Genomic DNA, 22,443 nt, shown 5'->3' on the forward strand with positions numbered 1-22,443 from the left:
AAAAAAAAATGAAAAGCAAAAAAAATAAAATAAAAAGAGAAATAGAAAGTTACTTATTTCTGATTGGGGACAGCTTTTATGCTTTCAGAGGGATGCAGAAATTTGGCTTTGTTCTTCTACTGGGTAAAAGAGGGATTCTGAGGAAGCCAAAAATGGAGGGGAAAATATTTCAATGCTAGTCTATAGGGGAGAATAGTCAAAAGTTCTTGAGTCATGGAAAAAGCTAGGGTGAGTTAGAAAGGAAGCATTTTAATCAAGAATGGGATAGGGCCATGGTTAAAGTGAGTGCTGATTGATTAACAGTAAGGACAAGGGAGAAAGGTACCAAATGATATATTCTTTTTATTTCTTTAAAAGCTCAGCCTGTATGTGTTCTCTTTATCATAATATTTTATAATATTATTTGTTTTACTAGTTTAGAAAAGTTGGGTTTTTGTTGTTATCTGTTTTTGTCTTTTTTTTTTTTTTAAAGAGAAATACATTTATTTTCCCTCTCTAGCAAACCACATCTATGGTTTGCCATGCAAACAAGGCACCTGCTGCCACCTGGTGGCACTGTACTCTAATTTCAAACGAAGTGCAAAAGTGGACAAAAATACTCTGTTTAGGGCTAAACTTTTCACTTTACAAAATAATAATTTTCACAGAGTTAATGATGACTAGGGAGAGAATAAAAGAAATGACTCTGGATCTATAATTCTAGGAGTCTTCAGGGGGAAAAGGAAATTAATTGGTTACCAAATAAATGAGGAATAAGTCAGATGGAGAAGGCCTGCCCCCCACCCCCACTCCCCCAGCCCTTGGTCAGACTTGAACATTTAGGAACTCAGAGAGATGCAAGTAAGCCAATAGAGAGGAAGATTTTGAAGATGCCAGAAAGGAAGGGGATTAGAATTGGAGAAAAATCTTCAGGATCTAGGAAAGGATGGGATTAGGGCACAAATTTGAGGATAAACATTATATCCTTTTTGTATCTTCTCCTTTACCATGGGGTAGTGGATAGAGAACTGACCTCAGAGACAGGAAGTCCTGGCCTCTGATACACATTACTTACATACTATTAATCAAATCACTTATCCAGTGTCTTAGTGTTTTGGGAAGCTCTCTAAGATGATACTTTACAGAGAAGTTGCCAGGCTTCCCCAGAAGATGACGTTTTCTGATCTAAGAGTTCTCTCCTATATCAATGGAGAATTCTCTCCTAAATCAATGCTTTTATAGCCAGAGATACTTGATATTGCTTTTGCCTTTCTGCTTTTTATAAACCACTTCAAGAACCTTATGCATTTTCTTTTCATAACATTTTTTAAGTGAGACTTTAATGTGAAAAAAAAAATGTTACTTTTATTCTCTTACAATAAGGTTCCAGTGTTCCCCAAAATAGTAATGCTAGGGATAATAGGATATCTATTAGAACTGACTGCTTCTTCTAGAGATCATCTATTACAATTTCCTCATTTCACAGAGGGGGAAACTGAGACTCAGGAGGTGAAGTGACTTTCTCATGGCCCTTCAGCATAGTGGCAGAACGAGAAATAGAATTCAGGTTTACTGAATCTGATTTGCTATTCAGTTGTTTCGGTCATGTCTGACTCTTCATGACCTCATTCTGGATTTTCTGGGCAGAGATATTGGAGTGGTTGACCATTCTCTTCACCAGATCATTTTACAAGTGAGGAAACTGAGGCAAACAGGGTGAAATGACTTGCCCAGAGTAAGGGTCTGAGGCTGGATTTGAACTCAGGCAGATGAGACTTCCTGACTTCAGTTCTAGCTCTTTATCTACTGCACCATCTAGCTGCCCCTGAATCTAACACAATATCTTTTTCTACCAGTCCAGGCTTAAACATATCATTAGAATGCTGTGGAGACTTTTTCCCATTTGGACCTGGAAATATGGGTTGTTGTTTTTCTGAAAAGTCAAATATGCAAGAGGCCATGATTTATTTCTAAGTTTTAAAAAATGCCTTTCACTGTGTACTCTTAAAAAAAAAATTCTTATTAAAAGTGTGCTGTCCCTCTCTGTTAGCTATCACAGTAAAATGCATGGACCCCTGGACATTTGAAATTGGCCTGCATAAATATTTCTCATTGCAGAGAGTCCTAACTTTTGTTCTTTTTTTAGGTTTGATACTTACAAATCCAAGAAAGAGAGTGAGCGCCTGGCACAGTATTTGAACACAGTGGCTGATGGTATGATCCTTTCCGTGGCTGTGAATGATGAAGGATCTCAAAACCTCGATGACACGGCCAGGAAAGCCATGACCAAACTGGGCAGCAAACATTTCCTGCGCCTGGGATTTAGGTATGTGTCCATGCTGCCAGGAAAGCAGGGGACAGAGCTCTTATTATGTGATGATCTTCCCCAAGACTCCGAATAGCACAGTCCTTTCACACGGAAAACTTACCTCTTTATAAATAGTCCCTTCTTCCTGGAGAGTGTCCCACCACACACACACACACACAAACACAAACACATACATACAAACATACACACACACACAAATACCCCTATTTAATAGTGAATTAATATGACCTAAGCACATTGTAGATCTATACTGAGTATAAGAAGCAATATGGAGATGCTAGATAGTGGATACATTACTGGATTAGCAGTTGGGAAGACCTTGGTTTGAATCCCACCTAAGGAATTTGTTAGCTATGTGACCCCTGGGTCAAAGTAAGACCATAGATTCTGGAGCCAGTTAAAAACTTTAGAGGCCATCTATTCCAATGCCTTCATTTGGAAAGATGGGGAAACTGAGACCTATAGAGGTTAAGTGATTTACTCAAGGACACGCAGAAGACATTTGGCAGAGCTGGGCTTTGATGAGTTCTTTGACTCCAAATCTAGATCCCTTTCCCACATCATACCACCTTTCACAAAATCTTATTCATTCATTCAACAATCATCACTCACATATGTAATGTTTCCTTAATAAACATTTATTAAAAGTGTTTACTATGTGCCAAATGCTATGCTAAGCACCAAGGGAGATAGAATACAAGGACTTCTAGCTCTAAATTCATATTTTTTTCCACTGTACTATTGCCAGACACAAAAAAATCTCCATCTCTATCATCATATATGCATAGCTAAAACTCATCTTTCTTTTTGTTAAGTGCACATTCAGGATAGTGCCATGCCTCGGGGACTGGCAAAAAGTTTGTTCGGAGATTATGCAAAGTATGTTTACCCAGTGAAACACAGTAAAAAGCTGGTCTTATATGTAACTTGGTGTGCATTATATTTACCCTTCAGGTTGTAAAACATCGTGTCTGTTTACATTGGCACGTGCCCTGACATTGAGAACATTCACTGTTTACCCAGTGATTGCCACAACATTTTATAATTGGTTTGAATTTCGGCTCTTTTAAGTTAGAGGGGGAATCTTATCCTGTAGACACCTGGAGGCCACCATCAGCATCCTTTCTACCCCTCATCTGATAAGGCATAGACTTGGTGACTCTTCTGAGTCAAGATCAAAGGGCTGTTACTAGTCATCAAAGGGAAAGCCCATGGAGTAATAGCCAAAGAGAGAGTAATCCCAAGTAATAGAGCATTTCCTTTGAAAGTTAAAGCACCATATACTCAGACAGGTGTTATATTCTAGAACTGATGAGAGTTTGAAAACTATAGAACATTAGTTCTTTAGAATTATAAACTCTTAGAGCTAGAAGGGACCCCAGAAATCCTTATTACATAAATGAGGATACTGACAAGTAACTTGCATAATTAATTAGCCACCAAGTTGGGACTAGAATGCATATCACCCTACAGAATGCTTCGCTCATTTTTCCATAACATGGTATTATGTAGCACCTGTAGCAAACAGTTAAACTGTTATCTCATTGGCAAAGTAGGAAGAGGACAAGTGTTATTTATCATTCCTATTTTGCAGATGGAAAAATTTAGACACAGCAACTTGCTGATGGAAATTCTAGTTATTAGGAAATAAAACTCGAGCCGTGATTTTCTGGCTTCAAAATAGAATGGGTGAATTTGGCCAGTGGTCGGCTTCCTTTCCGTTGAGCTCTTCAGTTCAGATGGGTGTGTTATAGAGAGCATTCTCATTCGGGTCTGAGTGTGACTAGATGACCTATGAAGACCCTCCTAACTTTGAGATTCTGTGATTTAGTGATTCTGGGGCTCCCAACTTGGCATGATGGTGTAACAGCTTGTAATCCAATACAAAGGGTAGAATTGTACTGACCTGAAAATAGAATCAAATGGTCATCCAGAACCTACATGATGAAAGATAGCACATTGTCCTCTAGAGGATACAAAGGAGAATAAGATGATGTTTGTGGAGAGAGTTGGACATGAACCAGAAAGGTCTGGGTTCAAATGCTTCCTCAGAAACTTTGGGGACTCTGGGCAAATCTATTAGCCTCCATCAACATCACTCTCCTCATTTCATAAATGAAGACAACAAGAATACCTACCCCACGGGGTTGTTGTGAAGGTCAAGTGAGACCATGTAGGTAAACTGCTTTGCCAACTTTAAAAGTATCATATGAATGCAAGCTATTGTTATTATGAATGTCTCCACACAGAAGAAGATGACAAACAATTAGGAAGTAGTATATGATATATGCCAAACAAGTCTCGTGGACCATAAATGTTTTAAGATTTCTGGAGCCAGAGATCACTATTGGGTGGGTAGTCAGTCTAGAGAAGATAGACTCTGAAGGAAGAGTAAATTTCACTTAGCCTATTTCTGCCTCAGTTTCCTCAACTGTAAAATGGGAATAATAATAGAGGCAAACTTCCTTCAGACAGATGGAGAGGTGGTGGAGATTGGTGGGAAAAGGGGCAGAAGAAAGGGTTGGGAATTTCCAGAGTGAGAAAACACATGTAATATGTCTAGGGGACAGTGGGAACAACCTGGTTATGGGGATAGGCTTGTAATGGTGATAAAATTACAAATCTCTGCCTAGGCCATGAAGCATCTTGAGCATGTGGTCAAAGAAGAGTTTGAATTGAGCTTATAAACTCTAGGGAGCCACTGACAAGGGGATGACATGTTCATAAGCTACTCATGGGCAAGGATTATGCTTTAAATCCATCATTCAATAAACATTTACTGGGTGTTTGCTATGTGAAGGCACTTTGCCAGACACTGGAGGTAAAAGGATTAGGAGTGACATTGTCTTTATCCTCAGGGAGCTTACATTCTACTTGGATACTCTGCCCTATTGCTTTTAGCATAAAATACAGATTCCTCTGGTTGTCATCCAAAGGCCAAACTGGCCTACTTCCTATCCCTTACACATAACATTCCATTTCCTATCACCAGGACTTTGTCCGGACTTTTCCTGGGCTGCATTCCCTCCTTACAGGCTGCTGTTAGAATTCCTGGTTTTCTTTAAAACTCAGCTCAAACACCACCTCCTCCTTTCCCCCAGATGCTAGTGCCTTCCCTCAATTTTATTTATTTATATGTGAATATGTTATTTCCTTGGATATAAATGTAAGCTTCTTGAGGGAATGAATAATTCATCTTTGTACTCTAGTGCCTAGAACAGAGCCTGGCATATAGTAGGGGCTTAATAAATATTTATTATGATAAATCAATGTAACCAATTAAGTTTAATAAAAGATAAAGAGTGATGGAGGGAAAGGAATGGTATAGGCCAGGGGTGGAAAACCTACAGCATCCAGGCCACCTGTGGTCCTCCTGGTCCTCAAGTGTGGCCCCTGACCATATCTAAACTTCACAGAACAAATTCTCTTAATAAAAGGATTTGTTCTGTAAAATCTGGGCTCAGTCAAAAGGCTACACCCAAGGACCCAAAAAGCCACATGTGACCTCAAGGCCATAGGCTCCCCACCTCTGGTATAGGCAAAATACTTTAGGAAAATTTGAGAAATGAAAAAACACTTTCAGCTAGTGGGACTGGGAAAGACTTCCCAGACTAAGTGGCACCTGAGCTAAGTATTGGGGGAAGATAAGGATTCCAAAAGATGGAGATGAGGACTGAGTGCTTTCCCATTAGGGAGATGAACATGCAATCTCATGTTGCTAGGAGATGGCGTGATGAGTCTGGGGAATAGTTAGTAAGTAGTCCAGTTTGGTGTATAAAGGGGAATAATGTGAAATAAAGCTGGAAATGTGGTTTGAAATAAGTTTGTGAAAGACTTTGAATACCAAGTAAAGACTTTTTGTTTATCCTAGAGGGAATGGGGAGCACCTAAAGATTTTATATATCTTTATATCCCCTGAAGTGCCTAGAAAAATACTTTACACAAATAGAGTACAACATTTTTCGAAAGACAGAATTTAAGCAAAATATTAAATCGGTGCTTTAGAAAAATTGATCCGACAGTGGCCAGTGAGTAGAGAATAGAGACAGAGAGACCAAATGAAGTTCTGGTGCAGTAGTTTAGGTATTAGGCAATGATTTCTTGAACTACAGTGGTAGCAATAGAAATGAAAAGGGAAGGATGCATATAGGAGACATTCTTAAGGGGAAATAAACCATAGGACTTGGTGACCAACTGAATGTGTAAAAAGGGTGGGAAAGGGAGGAGTCAAATATCTCTAATATTTCCTTCTAACTATAAAATTCTATTGTTCTATGACTTTCATGTTTTAAGATTGAGTTACTGTCATAATGGTAATACCATTGCTAGAAACAGGGAAGTTGGGAGAAGGGAAGGTGTTTGGGGGAGTGCTGTGAAGATAATGGTTTTTCCTGATATATATATATTGATTTTAAGATGATAAACATCCAAGTACATAGTAGAAAGATATAATTCTTACTTATTGGGACTGGAGGATTAGAACTTTGTGAGACAGATGAGGACTAAAGATACAGAAGGCCAGCTTTTCCATTGCAGGATTGTATGGCTTGAGCAAAAAGCAGAAAGCACAATTCTCCCCAAAATCAGCACCCAGTTCCTGGACTCTGAGTTAATTCTTTTTTTTTTTGCTTTTTTGGAGGGCAATTGGGCTTAAGTGACTTGCTTAAAGTCACATGGCTAGTAAGTGTGTCAAGTGTCTGAGGTTGGATTTGAACTCAGGTCCTCCTGACTCCAGGGCCAGTGCTCTATTCACTGTGCCACCTAGCCATCCCTACTGAGTTAATTCTTAAGTTTTAATTGGGGGCTGGGAAACAATGTGAATATGGGATATTGAGGATGCATTACTATAGGATGAAGAGATCCTGCCACAATGAAAGCTGCATTTCTACTTACAGAAAATTAATGCAAGAAATAACAATTCCTAGCCGCTACCATGTCAAAACAAGGCTGGTGATAGAACAGATCTTTTAAGGTGGCTAATTTTATGTTTGTCCACCTAGGAGGATTTGGGAAAGAGGGCATATTGCAAACTTTCCTTGACATGGAAACAAGAAATGGGTTCAATAATTACTCATCTTTTTATACATGGAGGCAGCTAGGTGGTGCAGTGGGTAGAACATTGAGTCTGGAATCACAGGAAGACTTGAGTTCAAATCTGACCTCAGACATTTACTGGCTGTGTGAATCTGGGGAAGTCACTTAATCTCTGTCTGCCTCTGTTTTCTCATCTATAAAATGGGAATAATAATAACACCTACTTTTGAGGGTTGTTATAAGAATCAAATGAGATAATATTTGTAAAGCAGTATAATACCTGATACATAGTAGGTGCTTAATAGATGCCTGTTTTCTTCCTTCCTTCTGAGGAGTTTAAAGGAATTTCCAGATATATTATCTCATTCTTTACCATAGAAACAGGTGTTACTCTCCCCACTTTACTAATAGAGGAAGTTTTTGACCTGGACTTAGATAGCCAATGGCAACCAGTACTGGAGACTAGGCCCTGACTCCTAGCTCATTGCATCATGAAAGGATAGTGCTGCACTCTGGGAACTTGGCCAACACAATCCAATTCTCCCCAAGGTAGGCTGGGATGGTAGCAAGATTGTTCCTAATGCTGATGGTAGCCTACTCCCCATGTGTTTTGATGGAAAAGCATATCACATTAGTACCACTCTAACTCTGTGCCATTTAACATTTTTGTTGATGGCTCAGATAAGGCATAGAAAAAATACTTTATTGCATTTGTAGGTGATACAATGCTAATAATCATATCTGACCCACTGAACAATTCAGTAAGAATCAAAAAAGATCCTGATAGGCTAGAACATTAGACTAAATCTAACAAGATGAAATTTTAAAAGTATAAGGCAAAAGCCTTATGCTTGGGTTAAAAAAAAGTCTTCATAAATACAAGATGAAGGAGGTTAGGCTAGACAGTATTTCATCTGAAAAATATCTGGGGATTTTATGGTACCACAAGTTCAATATGAGTCAACAGAGTAATATGGAAGTCTCAAAGGCTAACGCAATAGGAGATTGCATTAGGAGAAACTCTATGTGTAGAACTAAGAAGGGCCATAGTCCCTCTGTACTCTGACCTGGCCAGATCAAACCACATTTTGAGTCCTTTAGGAAGAACACTTGATAAACTGGAGAGTGCCAATAGGAGCGCAATCAGCCTGGGAAAGGACCTCCAGTTCATCCTCTTTGAGGATCGGTATAAAGGACTGTGTATGTTGATGGTGAAGAAGAGAACACTTAAGAAAAGAATATGATAACTAACTTCAGATATTTGCAGTGCTGGCCTTTGAAAGAAGGATTAGACCTAGAAACAAGGTGTAGAGGATAGAGAGGCAAATTTGGACTTACTGTCAGGAAAAAAAATTCCCAACATAGCTATACAAAAGTGAAATGGTGGGCCTCAATAGGTATTCCCCCCATGATATATACCCTTCACACACACACACACACACACACACACACACACACTCACTCACTCACTCACACCCTCAGATGAAGCCTTCAACAAAGGCTGGAAATGTTAGACACGATGTAGAAACCATTTACTAGATGACCATTGAAGTCTCCAGCCCCAAGATTCCCTGATATGCTGTGACAACCGCTGCCTTGGCATAAGTTTCCTCAGCTTTAAGATGAGGGATTAAACTCCATAATCTCCAACATTTTTTCTTGCTCTAAATCGGAGGATTCAATGACCCAGTGACCTAACTGCTGTTTATCAAGTCCAGGGAGGTTCCCTGACACATGAAAATTTGTGTATGTTGGAAAAGTATGCTAGAGGCCATCTCAGTTCCTTTTCCCTTCTGTCACTATTTACTGCACTGAAACCCAATAAATCTTTGCAAAAGGACAGTTCTTAGGCACAGCCTCTGAACACATGTATTAGTGGATGTTCTTGTCACTCAGCTTGCTTCCCTGGACTTAAACATTCAAGGGGCTATTGAAAAAGCACTTTCCCCAGGATTCAAAAGAGCAGGTGAGAAGGAAAAGCACAATGGGGAAAAGCGTAATCTTACATACCAGTAGGAAGGCCTTTGTTGCCTCTTGTATTCCAGTAGTAGAAAAGTAGGAAAAAATAAAGTTGCAGAGTAAAAAGTTACAAGAAAGGTCCAACCTGAAATACTTCAGACAAAATTAGAAAGAAACATCCCCTGATTGAGAAAACTGGAGAAGAACAAAACCTTAAAAGAAGCGTTTACCAGGAATGGAAATGGAATGGTCAAGGAAACAAAAAGTGGGAAAGAAAGAATATCTGCAAATGCCATAAACTACAAAAAGCTAAAGAAGAAACACAAGAAGAAAACAATTAGCATCAACAGCCCCAGGAACTTCTCTCAATCATAGAATCATAGATAAAGAGTTAGAAGGGACCTCATAGGTTAATTAGTCCAGGCCCCTCATTTTATAAATGAAAAATCTGAGACCCACAGAGGTTCAACAACTTGCCCAAGGTCACACAGGTAAAAGTCCAAGGTAGGATTTGAATCCAGTTCTCTGACTGCAGTACCACCACCCTTTTTACTATACCATGTTTCCTCTCTTGCAGAGAACACAGGTTGGTAACAGGTGAGCAAAAGAAGAAACTAGTATTAGGGGAGAAAAGCATCATGGGACATCAGTAAAGAGAGATTTCTCAGCCAAAAAAAAAAAAAGGAATAACTCAGAATTAATCTAGGGATTTAGTGGTTTGCCAGTCTAAATGCCAATGGCAGCACTTCATGGAACCAGATAAAACACTGAAAGAAGTTGTGGAAGGACATGAAAACATATATTTTTTTAAAAATCAAGAGAAATTGTGAAAAGTAAAACTGAGGAAAGAGGTCTTCACTGCTACATCTCAGGTTATTCTATAGTATAGTAATTGTTGAAACTCATGCTAGAATTTTAAAAAGAGAACAATAGATAAATGTAATAGACTAAATCAGAATTATTTCTATTAGACCATACTGAAAAATGAATTCCATTTATTGTTACTGTTAAACCCACTCATCCAAAAAACCACCACCATCAAAATGATGGAAGGGGAACCCAGGATTATAGAATCAGAGAACTGTTAAGACCTGGAAATCATCTGATTCCAACCATTCATTTTATAATCAAGAAAAGTGAGATCTAGAGATTGTTCCATATAGAATCATAGACTGTTAGGGCAGGAAGGGTTCTTAATCCAAAACTTTTATTTTACAGATTAGGAAAATGAAATTCATAGTGATTAACAAATTTACGTAGGACTGGAGCTCAGGTCTCTTACCTCTCTCTGTTCAGTGTTCTTTCTGTGATAGAATGTCACCTAATTAGTTGGAATTTCAAACCAGATTAGTGGAAGGTGATTTTATGACCATTTGGTAAGAAAAATATTTGGGAGTAGGCAGGGCCTTAAGATGGCATCCTTCAAACCACACTGGGGCTATGTCTCTGCTTATACTATTCGGCGTGGGTTTCATATAGATTATAGGCTGGACGAAAACTATGTTATAGTGTTAGAACCATCGTCTTCAAATAGGACAACAATGATTCATATCCTCAAGACTTCCTTCTACTTACTTACTGAGTGACTTCTGTGTGCTTTTAGTTTTCCTTATGTGAAAGATATTCGTCTCCTTCAGTAGAGTTGACTAAGATTCATTATCTCCGAGTCTCGGATTCAAATTCTTCTAGGAGTGTTTAATTTAGGGAAACCACATGATGTAGTGGAAAGATCACCATAGTGGGAGTCAGAACTGAGGTCTCATTCTGCCCCTATCACTAACTAGCCATGGAACTTAGAACAGGCTGCTTGTACCTCCTTAGGACTCCATGCATAAAATGACAGGGGTTCCCTAGATGAACTCAATTCAATTCAATAAATGTTTATTAAGAGCCTACTATGTTCAAGACACTGTGCTGAGGTCTCTTTTAGCACTAGCACTGTATGAGTCTATCCTCAAAACTAGAGTTGTTCAAAAAGTGGAATGAATTCCCTTGGGTGGTAATGAATTTCTCTCTGTCACTTGGGATCTTCAAAGGAAGGTTGAATGGCTTCTTGAGAAAGTTGTAGATAGAAATACTACTCAGGTATAGATTGAACTTAATCTGTGAAGTTCCTTCTAACTCTGAACTGGGATGATTTTATGAAAATAGATGCATCCCATTATTCTTGGGACAAAAATGATTATCATTCTTTAGTAATAAGCCTCCAGAGACTCAAGTGAACGAAATGAGAAAAAAACATCAAGCATGCCTTCAAACAAAAAATGTCTTTGTTAGATGTTTTTTCTCTCAAGAATGCCCTTCAACCTTGTTTTTCAAAAGTATTTTGGTCATGGGTTTTCTCTACTTTGGAAAACACACACACACACACACACTCTCTTATTCTCTCTCTTTCTTATTCTCTCTCTCTCTCTCTCTCTCTCTCTCTCCACACACACACATACACACACACACACACACACACACACACACACTTGCTCACTGAGTACGATAGAATCATTCCTCCTACTCTGTTGTCCCACTTCTCAGAAATGGATCACAAATTCACAGTGCCTTTGGCACTGGATGTGCCAGAAAATTTTCCAGTTGACACATCTGGCATACTGGCAGGCTCCTTGGGGAGTTATGTTGGTGGTCAGTAATTTCCCCTTGGGTTGTCCTAGAGTTAATCTGCTGGTAAGCTGGTGGGCCAGCCTTGGGCCAGGGAAAAATGATTTTTTCCTCTACTAACAGGGTTTCTTTGTTTAAAACATAAGTCTTGAACTTTTGTGAAAGGAATAATTGGAGATTGTCAATGAGATACATAGGCCAGATAGGGAGGGACTAGCCCTCTTTTTTATCCAACAAGGGAGCATGGTGGGCTGTACAAGAGTACAGCATTTCTCTTAAGAGTTAGGCTGAATTCTTCTATACAAAGGACTGACTGACACTAAGGGCCTATTTCTTCTTTCTTCCTTAAAAGTGCCCTATCTTATAATCTCAATTCTAGAGAACTGAGAGGTAGGGGCTATAGATGTGGCACATATGGTCAACATATATTATGTTGGATGGTTTTGTTTTTATGTTTATCTTTGTTATATAAGGAGGGGTTCAAGGGTGGGGGTGTTTTCAAAGAAATATCAGTGATGCAAAAAAAGGGCCAAAGTAAAAGAACTAAACACCTTATTTTTAAAATGTCTACTTAGGGTTCTGGGGCCATATAAGTTCCATGGAGAAGTGTCTGATTTGTTAACATCAAGTAAATAAAGTATTCAAAGAAGCAACTGTCAGGGAAGGCTTTGCTCTGGCTTCTTCCCTTCCCCTGCCAATGGTTACCCTCTGGTCCATGAGATGTACCTTTTAGAAGGGACTGGCTTTTGGTGTGAAAAAGTTAGTTCATAGGACTAACTTTGATCTAGGTTCAATAGTCAGGTTTAAAGTAGTGTTTGAAATATTATTCCCCTGGGAAAGTGGGGGTGTAGGCCTCTCTCTCCCCACAGTTAGCAATGACCTTTCTTCTATTTCCACAGTTACTTGGGTATTCACTAATCTTCATTGATTTCCAGGCTGTGCTCAAGTGGTTAAAAAAAAATGTGGAGCTTCTTTCTCATTGGCTCCAGCTGATAGGTAGTGAATCTCTGAACTTCTCCATACTTCCCTTGGACTGGCATTTTCTGGCTTTTCAAAAGGCTGACACCTTAATTTTTGATCTTGCCAATTCTGGAAAGTAGGTGGGAGTAGAGATAATTAGTATATATTTTTATAAGTGAGGGAACTGGAGCTCACAAGACTTAGGCGATTTGCCCAAGGTCACAAAGCTAGAGCCAAGAGTGGAATTCATGGGTTTTTTTTGTTTTTCATTTTGTTTTTGGATCATAGACCTATTTTGGAACTACCAAATTCAACCCAAACTGTCAGTCTACATGCAGAACTCTAACAGAAGTTAAAAACAAGATGAAGTTTCTTAGGAGACATATTAGGATGTAGGGCAAAAGTTCTGTACTTTCATTAGGGTGATGTTCATGAGTGGCATGCTGGTATTCCAGTATCTAGTCAAGAGTATTAATTTACCCTTTGTACTCACGAGTGGAATCTTGGGATTCATGGGAAAGATGATAGAGTAGAAGAGAGTGAGGTTAAAATGACAGTCAAGGCTTAATTCTGAAGAAATATAATTGCTGAGTTTTCTTTTCAAAGAAGAGGGGAACAAGAAAGTCAACTATCTAAGGAGATTTTTTTTTTTTTTTGCTTTTTGGAGGGCAATTGGGATTAAGTAACTTGCCCAAGATTACGCAGCTAGGTTTTTTTTTTGTGTGTGGATGTTAAGTGTCTGAGGCCAGAATCGAACTCTGGTCCTCCTGACTCCAGGGCTGGTGCTTTTACTCACTGCACCACCTAGCCGCCCATCTAAGGAGATTCTTTTTTTTTTTAATTAAGCAATCAGGGTTGAGTAACTTGCTCAAGGTTACACGGCCAGTTATTTCTGGGTGTGGTGCTGAGTGTCTGAGCCTGGGATTCGATCTCCAGGTCGTCCCAACACTGGAGCTGGTACTCTTACTCGCTGAGCCACCTGGCCGCCCCTAAGCAATTGGGGTTAAGTAACTTGCTCAAGGTTACACGGCCAGGTGTTTCTGGGTGGTGCTAAGTGTCTGAGCCCGGGATTCGATCTTCCAGGTCGTTCTGACACTGGAGCCGGTGCTCTTACTCGCTGTGCTACCTGGCCGCCCCTATCTAAGGAGATTCTTGAGGGCTGGATCACAAGATAGATTTGGAGCTGGGAGAGACCTTTGGGGTCATCTCTTCCAACCACTTCATTTGACAGATGAGGAAACAAAGGCCCAGAGAAGCAAAGTAATTTGTCCAAGGTCACTCAGTTGGCATGGGTCAAGATTTGAATCCAGGTCCTTTTTCTCCAAATTCAGCACTCTTTCCACTATATCACTAAGTCTTATTTTGAAGCACTCATTCAAATCCTCCAAACCTAAGAATATGATAGATTTTTCATTATTTTCTAGGCATCCTTGGAGCTTCCTGACTGTAAAAGGAGATCCTTCATCTTCTGTTGAAGACCATGTAGAATATCATGGTAAGTCATGAGATTGGCTAAATGGGTTAGATTGTCTTCCTGCTGAGTCTTTATACCCACTTCTTATAGCTACAAATATGGAAGTTCCACTAGAAAGCCTTCAGTCCTCATTCTCTCCTGACTATTGGCTATAGGATTTTGTGGGAAGTGGGATGGTGCATAAGAGAATCAAATTGGGGCTGTTTTTGAATTTATGTTGCATTACTGTTACTTTAGTTCAGAATATAGAACATAAGCCTCTTGAGGGCAGGAATTATTTCATTATTATCTTTGTGGGGAGGTGGGTAACATAGTAAATAGAATGCTGGACTTGGGGTCAGAATGACAGTTTAAAATCTGCTGTAGACATTTTTTTTAAATAGAGGCCATCATTTTCCTCATCCAAAAGGTATTTGGGAACCTAAATAATGTCAGAATTCCAGGTACCATGAGCTAATGCAATATTTTTGTGCAGGAGAGCCTTTGGGCATCCCTCAAATCACACCATGTAGTCAGCTGTCTTCTTGGCCTTTTAATGGCTACCCATTATTAGGTCAAAAAGGATTGATGCCTTGATCCACAGCAGTACAATCCAAAAATACTGGTTTCCCAAAGTCAATAGATTTAGAGGAACAATTTCATCATTCTTCCTCCTGTAAGTCAGGGAGTTAAAAACTTTTCTCAAGATAAAAATATTTGCTTTATACTTAGAAGCTCCTTAAAAATATTATTTTGTGTTTGTATTCCTCCAGTGTTAGAATAAGTTGTAGCATTCATTCATTAAAACAACATATATTAAAAGTGTCTATTATGGTGAATACTTGCTTGCTGTAGATGCTTAGGCAAATGCTAAGTTTATGTAAGACACTTGTATGTTTCAGTCTAGTAACAGAAATAAAGCACAAATACAGATAATTCTAATGCATGTATGTATTAGAGAAGTAAGAACAAAATGCTGCCTGAGATCCTATGGAAAAAAATCATTACTGATAGGAAGTAAAAGAAGGCTTCGTGGAGGAAACAGTTGAGTTGGACTTTAAAGGATGAAAAGAATTTCAACAGATAAAGAAGAGGAAAGTATTTCTAGCACAGGAAACAGAATAAGGAAAGGAAAGGAGAAGAGCATATGTGCTGCTCAATTTGGTCAGAACATACAGTGAGTGAAATAGAGTAATGTAAGACAAGGCTGGAGAGACAGGATAGTGCCAGGCTGTAGAAGACAAGATACAAATTTTTTTTTAAGAGAAGTATGAACTTTACTCTGTAGAAAATATGGAGTCATTGAGGGATTTTGAGCAGAAGTGACGTGATCCTGTACAGGCATAAGGATAAGTCTGGCAGTGGTATAAAGGGTGGAATGTGGGGATGGTGACAGTATAGCACATGTGGTGCTTAATAAACGTTTATCAAATAAATGAATGACCTAATCAATGACACTGCTCAAATGACTAAGGACCTTTTGTTTCAGGTTTTTCATCACTGTTAATGTCGTATTCTATTCAATTTGAAAAATCTCAAAGTTACCAAACTATTTTATCATCTTAACAGGTCATCGAGGCTCCGCTGCAGCCAGAGTTTTTAAATTATTTCGAACTGAAAATGGGGAACATTTCAATGTTTCTTCATCCAGTGAGTGGGTGCAAGGTAAGAAATCTATGTGTTTCAATAACTCAGGAAGCCCCAGAGGCATAATCCAACCACAGAACAAGCTGTTTTTTGCTGTAGCCATGTTTTTCCATTAGATGAAGGACCAGAGACTGAGCTTTCTAGTCATTACAAGTTTAAAGAGAAACTTTCTTTCACCAACAGAATCATTTCTACCAAGATCATACTTATTCTACAACACAAGTCAATGTTTCCTTCCCTTGCAAAGAATTAAATCTCTCCTTGATTACAATGTGCATGAAGTTTTCCCTCGGGTTCTTTTTTTCTCTTCTTTTTCAAGGAACAATCAAAACTCCAATTGATAATTCAGTTGAAAAATATTTTAATTTATAAGGTTTTTTAATAGAAAATTTGGGGAACTAGTCAGCTCCCGTACCAAATGCCCCACGGACATGGGTAGCACTACAGTCATTTATATAACATTCACCAAGGGACGTAACAAGCTCAAACAAAAACCCTCTGGACAACCCTTACCAAAGCAACTGTTGGACATTTTGGCATGAAGTTGTGCTGAAGGCATTTGTCAATGCAATGATCAAGTTTGACTTTCACTAAGGGGACCTTTACTGTCCAATCTCATTCTTTTTCTTGTTTCTAGATGTGGAGTGGACAGAGTGGTTTGACAAGCATGAAGTGATTCCATCGAAAGGTGGGGAGAAAATTTCAGACCTCAGGGCAGCTCATCCAGGAAAAATCTGTATTCGTCCCATTGACATCCAGGTATGATAAGTGGGACAATATTCTATCTTTCCTATAAGAAGAAAATACTGTTGAGCCATAGTCAGTGGAACATGTGCTCTGAGTCCTTCCAGTAATGCTGAGAATTAATGTGGTGTGGTGAAAGGAGCTGTGAAATCTCATGCATACCTATGTGTGTATACATATACACAGAGATAGGGAGTGGGCCTGTGATTTCATTAATATAGGTATGGAATATATGTGTGTATTATATATATCATATCTGTGTTGTATTGATATGTAATATATACATTTTATAGGTATATACATGTATATAAGTAGAGATTAGGAAACTCCCTCTAGCAATACAGCTCAGTCCCTGCTCTGTAACTTAAAAGTCTTAGAAAATCACCTAGGGGACTGAGAGTTTAAGTGACTTGCTCAGTTACATTGCCAGTGTGTTTCAGGCATTAATACTTGAACTCAGGTCTCCCTGATTTCAAGGCCAGTTCTCTATCCAATATGTCAAAATGCCATATCCATCTGTCCATCCATCTATCAGTCCATCCATTCATACATACATACATCTACACATTCATACATGCATATACACATATATATACTGCACCTCTACCTATATACATACATACACATGCATATATGTGTGTGCATATACAAATACATACAATATATAATATATACTACATAACACACATACACACATGTACATAACTATATATGTATACACATACACATAATAGAATCATAGTCTTAAAGAGCATAATGGATTATCAAATGGGTTTAGAATGAGTTTGTAGAATAATAGAAGGAGCCTGACCTTTGAATCAGAAGACCTAAATTTAAATCCTATTTCAAATATTTACTAGCTATACCCATGAACCATTCATTTAACCTCTCAGAATCTCAGTATTATCATCTGTAAAATAAGATAATTATACCCATATTGTTATTATTGTTGTTGTCGTTTTGGGGGAGGAATCAGGTAGATATGAATATGGCTGAACATTCGAGAGGAGATGGATGCCTGAAATCAGGCAACAAGTATGATGGGAGGTAGGTTGGAAAGGCATGTTGGCCACAGGAATATGATGGTAATATCTCTATAATACTCACTGTACAGTGATGTACATTTAAATTCTGGCCCTAGAGGAAAATATGCAGAAAGAATTCTCTTACCCTTCATTAGTTGCAAAACAAATCAGTCTCTAATATAAAGAAGGGTCACCTTGCCCTACAGCTTTTCATGGCTTCCTCACAAGTGTGGGGTGGTATTTATGACTAGCATGACCTTAAGATCTCTCTTTATGCTTTTTGACAGGCTTTCAGAGTTTCAATCTCATTTGACCTCAGATGAATGTGCTTTCCTTTTAAGAAAAAGGGGGGGGGAAGGCAGACATTCACTGAGTTCAAAATAATCTTTCCCCAAAAGTACAATCTTATTTTAGATCTAGGTTTATTACACTTCTCCTCCCTAACCATAGCCACCCTCCTCCTCCAGCCTTTTTGATTTACATATAAAAGACTGCAACAGCTGGAAGCCTCTGCTTCAAAATCACATGCCTAAGATTATCATGGGACCAAATTCAAACACATCTCTCCTTTGGATACTGATGACTGTGAATGACCCCACTCATATCCTTCAATCATCAAGCACCTTCATCTTTCAGTTCTGTACAGTAGATATATGATACCATTACTCTCTTCCCGGGGATACTAGCAAGAATAATAAGAATAAACAGTAGTAAATGGCTTTTGCATGAAGGACAATTTGACACCTATGTATATTTAATGTTCATAATCTTCCTTTTTCAAAGAAGGAAAAGAAAAGCTTTACGTACTCTATTATCCTTATTCTAGGCCACTACAGTGGATGGAATTAAGTTAACCACTGAGGTTGTCTACAAAAGTGGCCAGGATTACAGGTTTGTGTGCTACAGTAAGAACAAAGCCTGCCAGAATTACCGAGTGAGGTTCCTATGTGGTAAATCCGGTAAGTGGTCTGTTTTGTCAAACTGGGCTTTGGAAGGAAAAAGTCAATTATAGCTCTGTTTCCTACACTGGCAGCTCTTCATTGACAACTCTCAGGGAGCTGGGGTCAACCACCTCGACCTCCTACCAGTGTCAGGAGGCCCCTCTTGGGCTCCTTTTCTGTGGCACAGCCTTTGTGACAACAGTAGCTGTTTGAGACATCACAGGACAGTGGAGAGAGCTGGCAAGGGTTTTGAGAACTCCTCCCCATCCACACAAGCCTTTCAGGAAGGGGAAGGGCCAGGACCCAAGAAAACCAGGCGTCTGATGTGCAGAAATGACCCTCACAGCCCTAAGATTTCAGAAGCGATCCTATCTTTTGTAGCTTTCATTTCAAACAACACTGCTCCCAAAGGTGATCATTATAAGTGAATTTTAAATGGTTGGTTTGTTAAAAGAGGCACTCAGCATCCTCCAAAAAGCAGTCATTAAGCAAAACATCTCCTTTTGGGGAAGACATTTATTGCTACTGTAAATAACAGTTCAGAGAAACTATATTTTTTTTAAGTCATGGAGCTAAGTGGGTGTGGTGAAATAACCCCACTGAAAGCCACATTTAACTTGAACTTAAGAAGTTAGTGGAAAATTCCCTTGCCAGTAACTAATGAATGGATCTTTCTTGGTTGGGTTTTTGTTGACTTCACAAAGCATACACCAAGACCACAATGAGGTGAGCTAGATAATTTTGTTTTGGATTGAGAAACCTGTAATTGTATTGATGGGATAGGCAGGAAGGTAGGGGAGAGCATTTGGAGAGGTGACAACGAGTTAACCAAGAATTGATTCTTTTGGGGATTACAGTAAGGCCCAAACTCACCGTCAGCATCGACACCAATGTGAACAGCACAATTCTGAGGCTAACAGATAACGTTCAGTCATGGAAAGCTGGAGACACCCTGGTCATTGCTAGCACAGACTACTCCATGTACCAAGCTGAGGAATTCCAGATACTGCCCTGCAAAACCTGCACTGCTTATGAGGTCAAAGTGGCAGGTAAGCTCCATTCTGGCCCTCTCTGAGCCCCGTTGAAATGAAATGTGGAAGGCCTCGAGCTGCCTAAACATTACCCCCCAAAATGATGTAGTTGTTTCAGAGTTTTCCATCACTTTAGAGTTTTCCATCTTCCTTCCCTAGCTTTGCTTCCTGTGTCTCAGCTTGAGTGAGCTGGAATTTATGTTGTGTGATGTTAATTTCTAATAGCATTGGCCTCAATTCAAATTGTAGCCTCACAGAATTTAGAATGAGAACACACCTTCCAGGGTAATTTCCTCTATGCTTTGGGTGAGGAGATCGAAGCCTGGTTTCCACTAATCATTGCAGAATTGCTCATCTTTGCTCTTCAAGGCTCATGCCCCACCTAGAATCCAGAGACTGGTTTTATTTTTTCTTTGGATCCCCAGCACTCAGCACACTGAGTGGCACACATAGTAAGAGCTTAGTAAAAGCTTGTTAGTTGACTGATCAATAAATTGGAGATGGAGTAGGACACTAATCAAGTTTGACAGATGGTCAAGTACTTCCTACCATATCTCATTGACTCTGAACAATCTAGATCCCTCCATCGTAGGAAGACTAACAGTCCTTTATGATTCTCCTTGACCTCATGAGAGTATTTCACAATATTCTTCTGGATTATATAAAGGTATGGTCATTGATGGTTGTCTTTGAGGCCTGAAGAAGGGACCCTGAGTAGCAAATGGATAATAATTAATAATTACACCTATTTATATAGTTCTTTAAGTTTTGCAAAAATCTTTGCTCATATTATCTTATGGGATCCTGACAGCAATCCTGTGAGGAAGGTGTTGTTATGATCCCTATTTAACAGATAAGGAAACTGAAGCTGAGAGAGGTTAAGTGACTTACCCAGGGTTACATAGTTAGTAAGTGTCTAAGGCAGGATTTGAACCTGGATCTTCCCAATTCTAAGTCCACTGTTCACTACACCATGTCTCAGGATTACAGAGACAGAAGCAGGGTTCTGAAAAAGCTTATTTTTCCATACATGTCTGATTCATAATGAAAAAAGTATTTCTAGCACTGGGATTACCTGGTTCATTGGCAATATGGAATGTGAGCACACAGTCAGACAATAAGCCAGACTCCCATTGTGTTAGCATTTCCAGTGACTGAGAAAAGAGATCAGGAATACAGTAACAAGGGAGCCCTAAAAATACACTGCTTCCCACTAACTGTTATCAATCAAGTCGGTGTGGCTGATTTCCATCATATGACTAATTTCCCCTTTAAAAGGCACAGATTTTTAACTTTGCCTATTAAGTCCAATTAATGATGTGAAGTTGAAAACCCTGAGTCCCCACAAACTATCTGAAAAAGAATGGTCTCGTCTTTAGTTCATGGCCAAATAAATATCTCTTGAATAAAGTGGGGCCTCTTCCTTTCATGACTCTACTAAAATACAGGGCCTCTTTGGGAACAGCATTTAATTTCCTACCAAAAAAAATATGGAAGCCACCCACTTCAACTGAAAAAAAAACCAGGATAAAGAGAGGGTGGTTGTGAGAATAAAACTCAAGCCTTTTAAAAGAGATGTGAAGCGCGGGTTCAGGAAAACAGTAACAGGTCACATCATCCTCAGTTCTTGCCCTTCCCTGGGTGTTAATGTTTTCTTTCCAGATTATATGGGTATGAAATGGATTAGGCATGTTTGATGTTTTGTTTGGTTTTGTAGTTGGACTCCATTTATCAGTACAGCATAAAATGGGGAGGAGTAGAGGAAGGAAAGAGGGTCTGTGGTGCTAGTTAAACAGGATGGAATACAATGAAATCTGTTTCATTAAAGTAAGAAACAGTAAGCTTTGTGAAGGCTTTGTGTGAAGGTACCAGGAGAACTGACAAGCTCCCCCAAGAGATACTGATGATGAAATTCTATGTAGATATCTTGATGCAATATTAAGAAGGGAAGAATGGATGAGCTGGAGTAATTTCCCTGGCCTATCACATCTTCTTATAGACTTTAGTGACTCATAGGCGTCAGGTAAATGGTTTCCCTAAATCTTCTCAGAAACAGGAAATTTAATGACTGTGTGGGATCTTTAGAAAATCACCTAAAGCTCCTGTGTCTTGATTTCTTTCTTGAAAGAATAATAATCATTCATTTTTATGGTTATAATATGTTTCACAGACATCATCTCATTTTATACTTATGACAACCTAATGAGCTATGCTGGTAGTACAAGAATAATTATCCCCATTTTATAGCTGGGAAATCTGAGGCTCGGATATATGCTTGAGGTTGTCTAAATTCCTGTCTTTTCACTCCAAATTCTGCTCCCTCCCCCCCCCCCACATACCATTTGTGACTTAGAAAAAGATACTTGTCTTTTCAATTTCCTAGGCTCATGAGGATAAATGGAATAATGATTATGATAAACTGTTTCTCTACTGGCCATATTTAGAAGAATATTTGATAAATGAGTCAGATTTTAGGTACAGAATCTTAGAACAATTATGAAAATGTCTGGGAAAAATACCTAGATGATAAGGGGGGCTTACCAATTTTTCGTTCCCTACAGCAGTATCTCACTGGAAATTAGAAGATCTGGGGGAGAAAAATAATGAGAAAGTTATAGAACTTATAGTTTCCCAAAATGCAGTCCATTATTTACACCATGCCCTTTCCCCCCATCATTGCAATTCTATCAAGCATCACAAATAGTCACATTTCTTTTACCTCCCCCAAGAG

At 39.0% G+C, this 22,443-nt stretch overlaps 1 protein-coding gene across 1 annotated transcript in view; it reads left to right on the forward strand.

Moving 5' to 3' along the window:
* CEMIP (cell migration inducing hyaluronidase 1) overlaps positions 1-22,443 on the forward strand; it is a 242,439-nt gene that overhangs the window by 142,591 nt on the left and 77,405 nt on the right. The window contains exons 6-11 of the mRNA XM_069098686.1: positions 2,126-2,305; positions 14,296-14,366; positions 15,894-15,989; positions 16,609-16,730; positions 18,567-18,699; positions 19,539-19,730. Coding sequence (XP_068954787.1) covers positions 2,126-2,305; positions 14,296-14,366; positions 15,894-15,989; positions 16,609-16,730; positions 18,567-18,699; positions 19,539-19,730 — 794 coding nt within the window. The remainder of the gene's footprint in view (positions 1-2,125; positions 2,306-14,295; positions 14,367-15,893; positions 15,990-16,608; positions 16,731-18,566; positions 18,700-19,538; positions 19,731-22,443) is intronic.

This window comes from Petaurus breviceps, unplaced genomic scaffold (assembly GCF_028583685.1).
Source record: "Petaurus breviceps papuanus isolate PSGF00001 unplaced genomic scaffold, PetGlider_PUasm1.0 37, whole genome shotgun sequence".
NCBI lineage: Eukaryota > Metazoa > Chordata > Mammalia > Diprotodontia > Petauridae > Petaurus > Petaurus breviceps.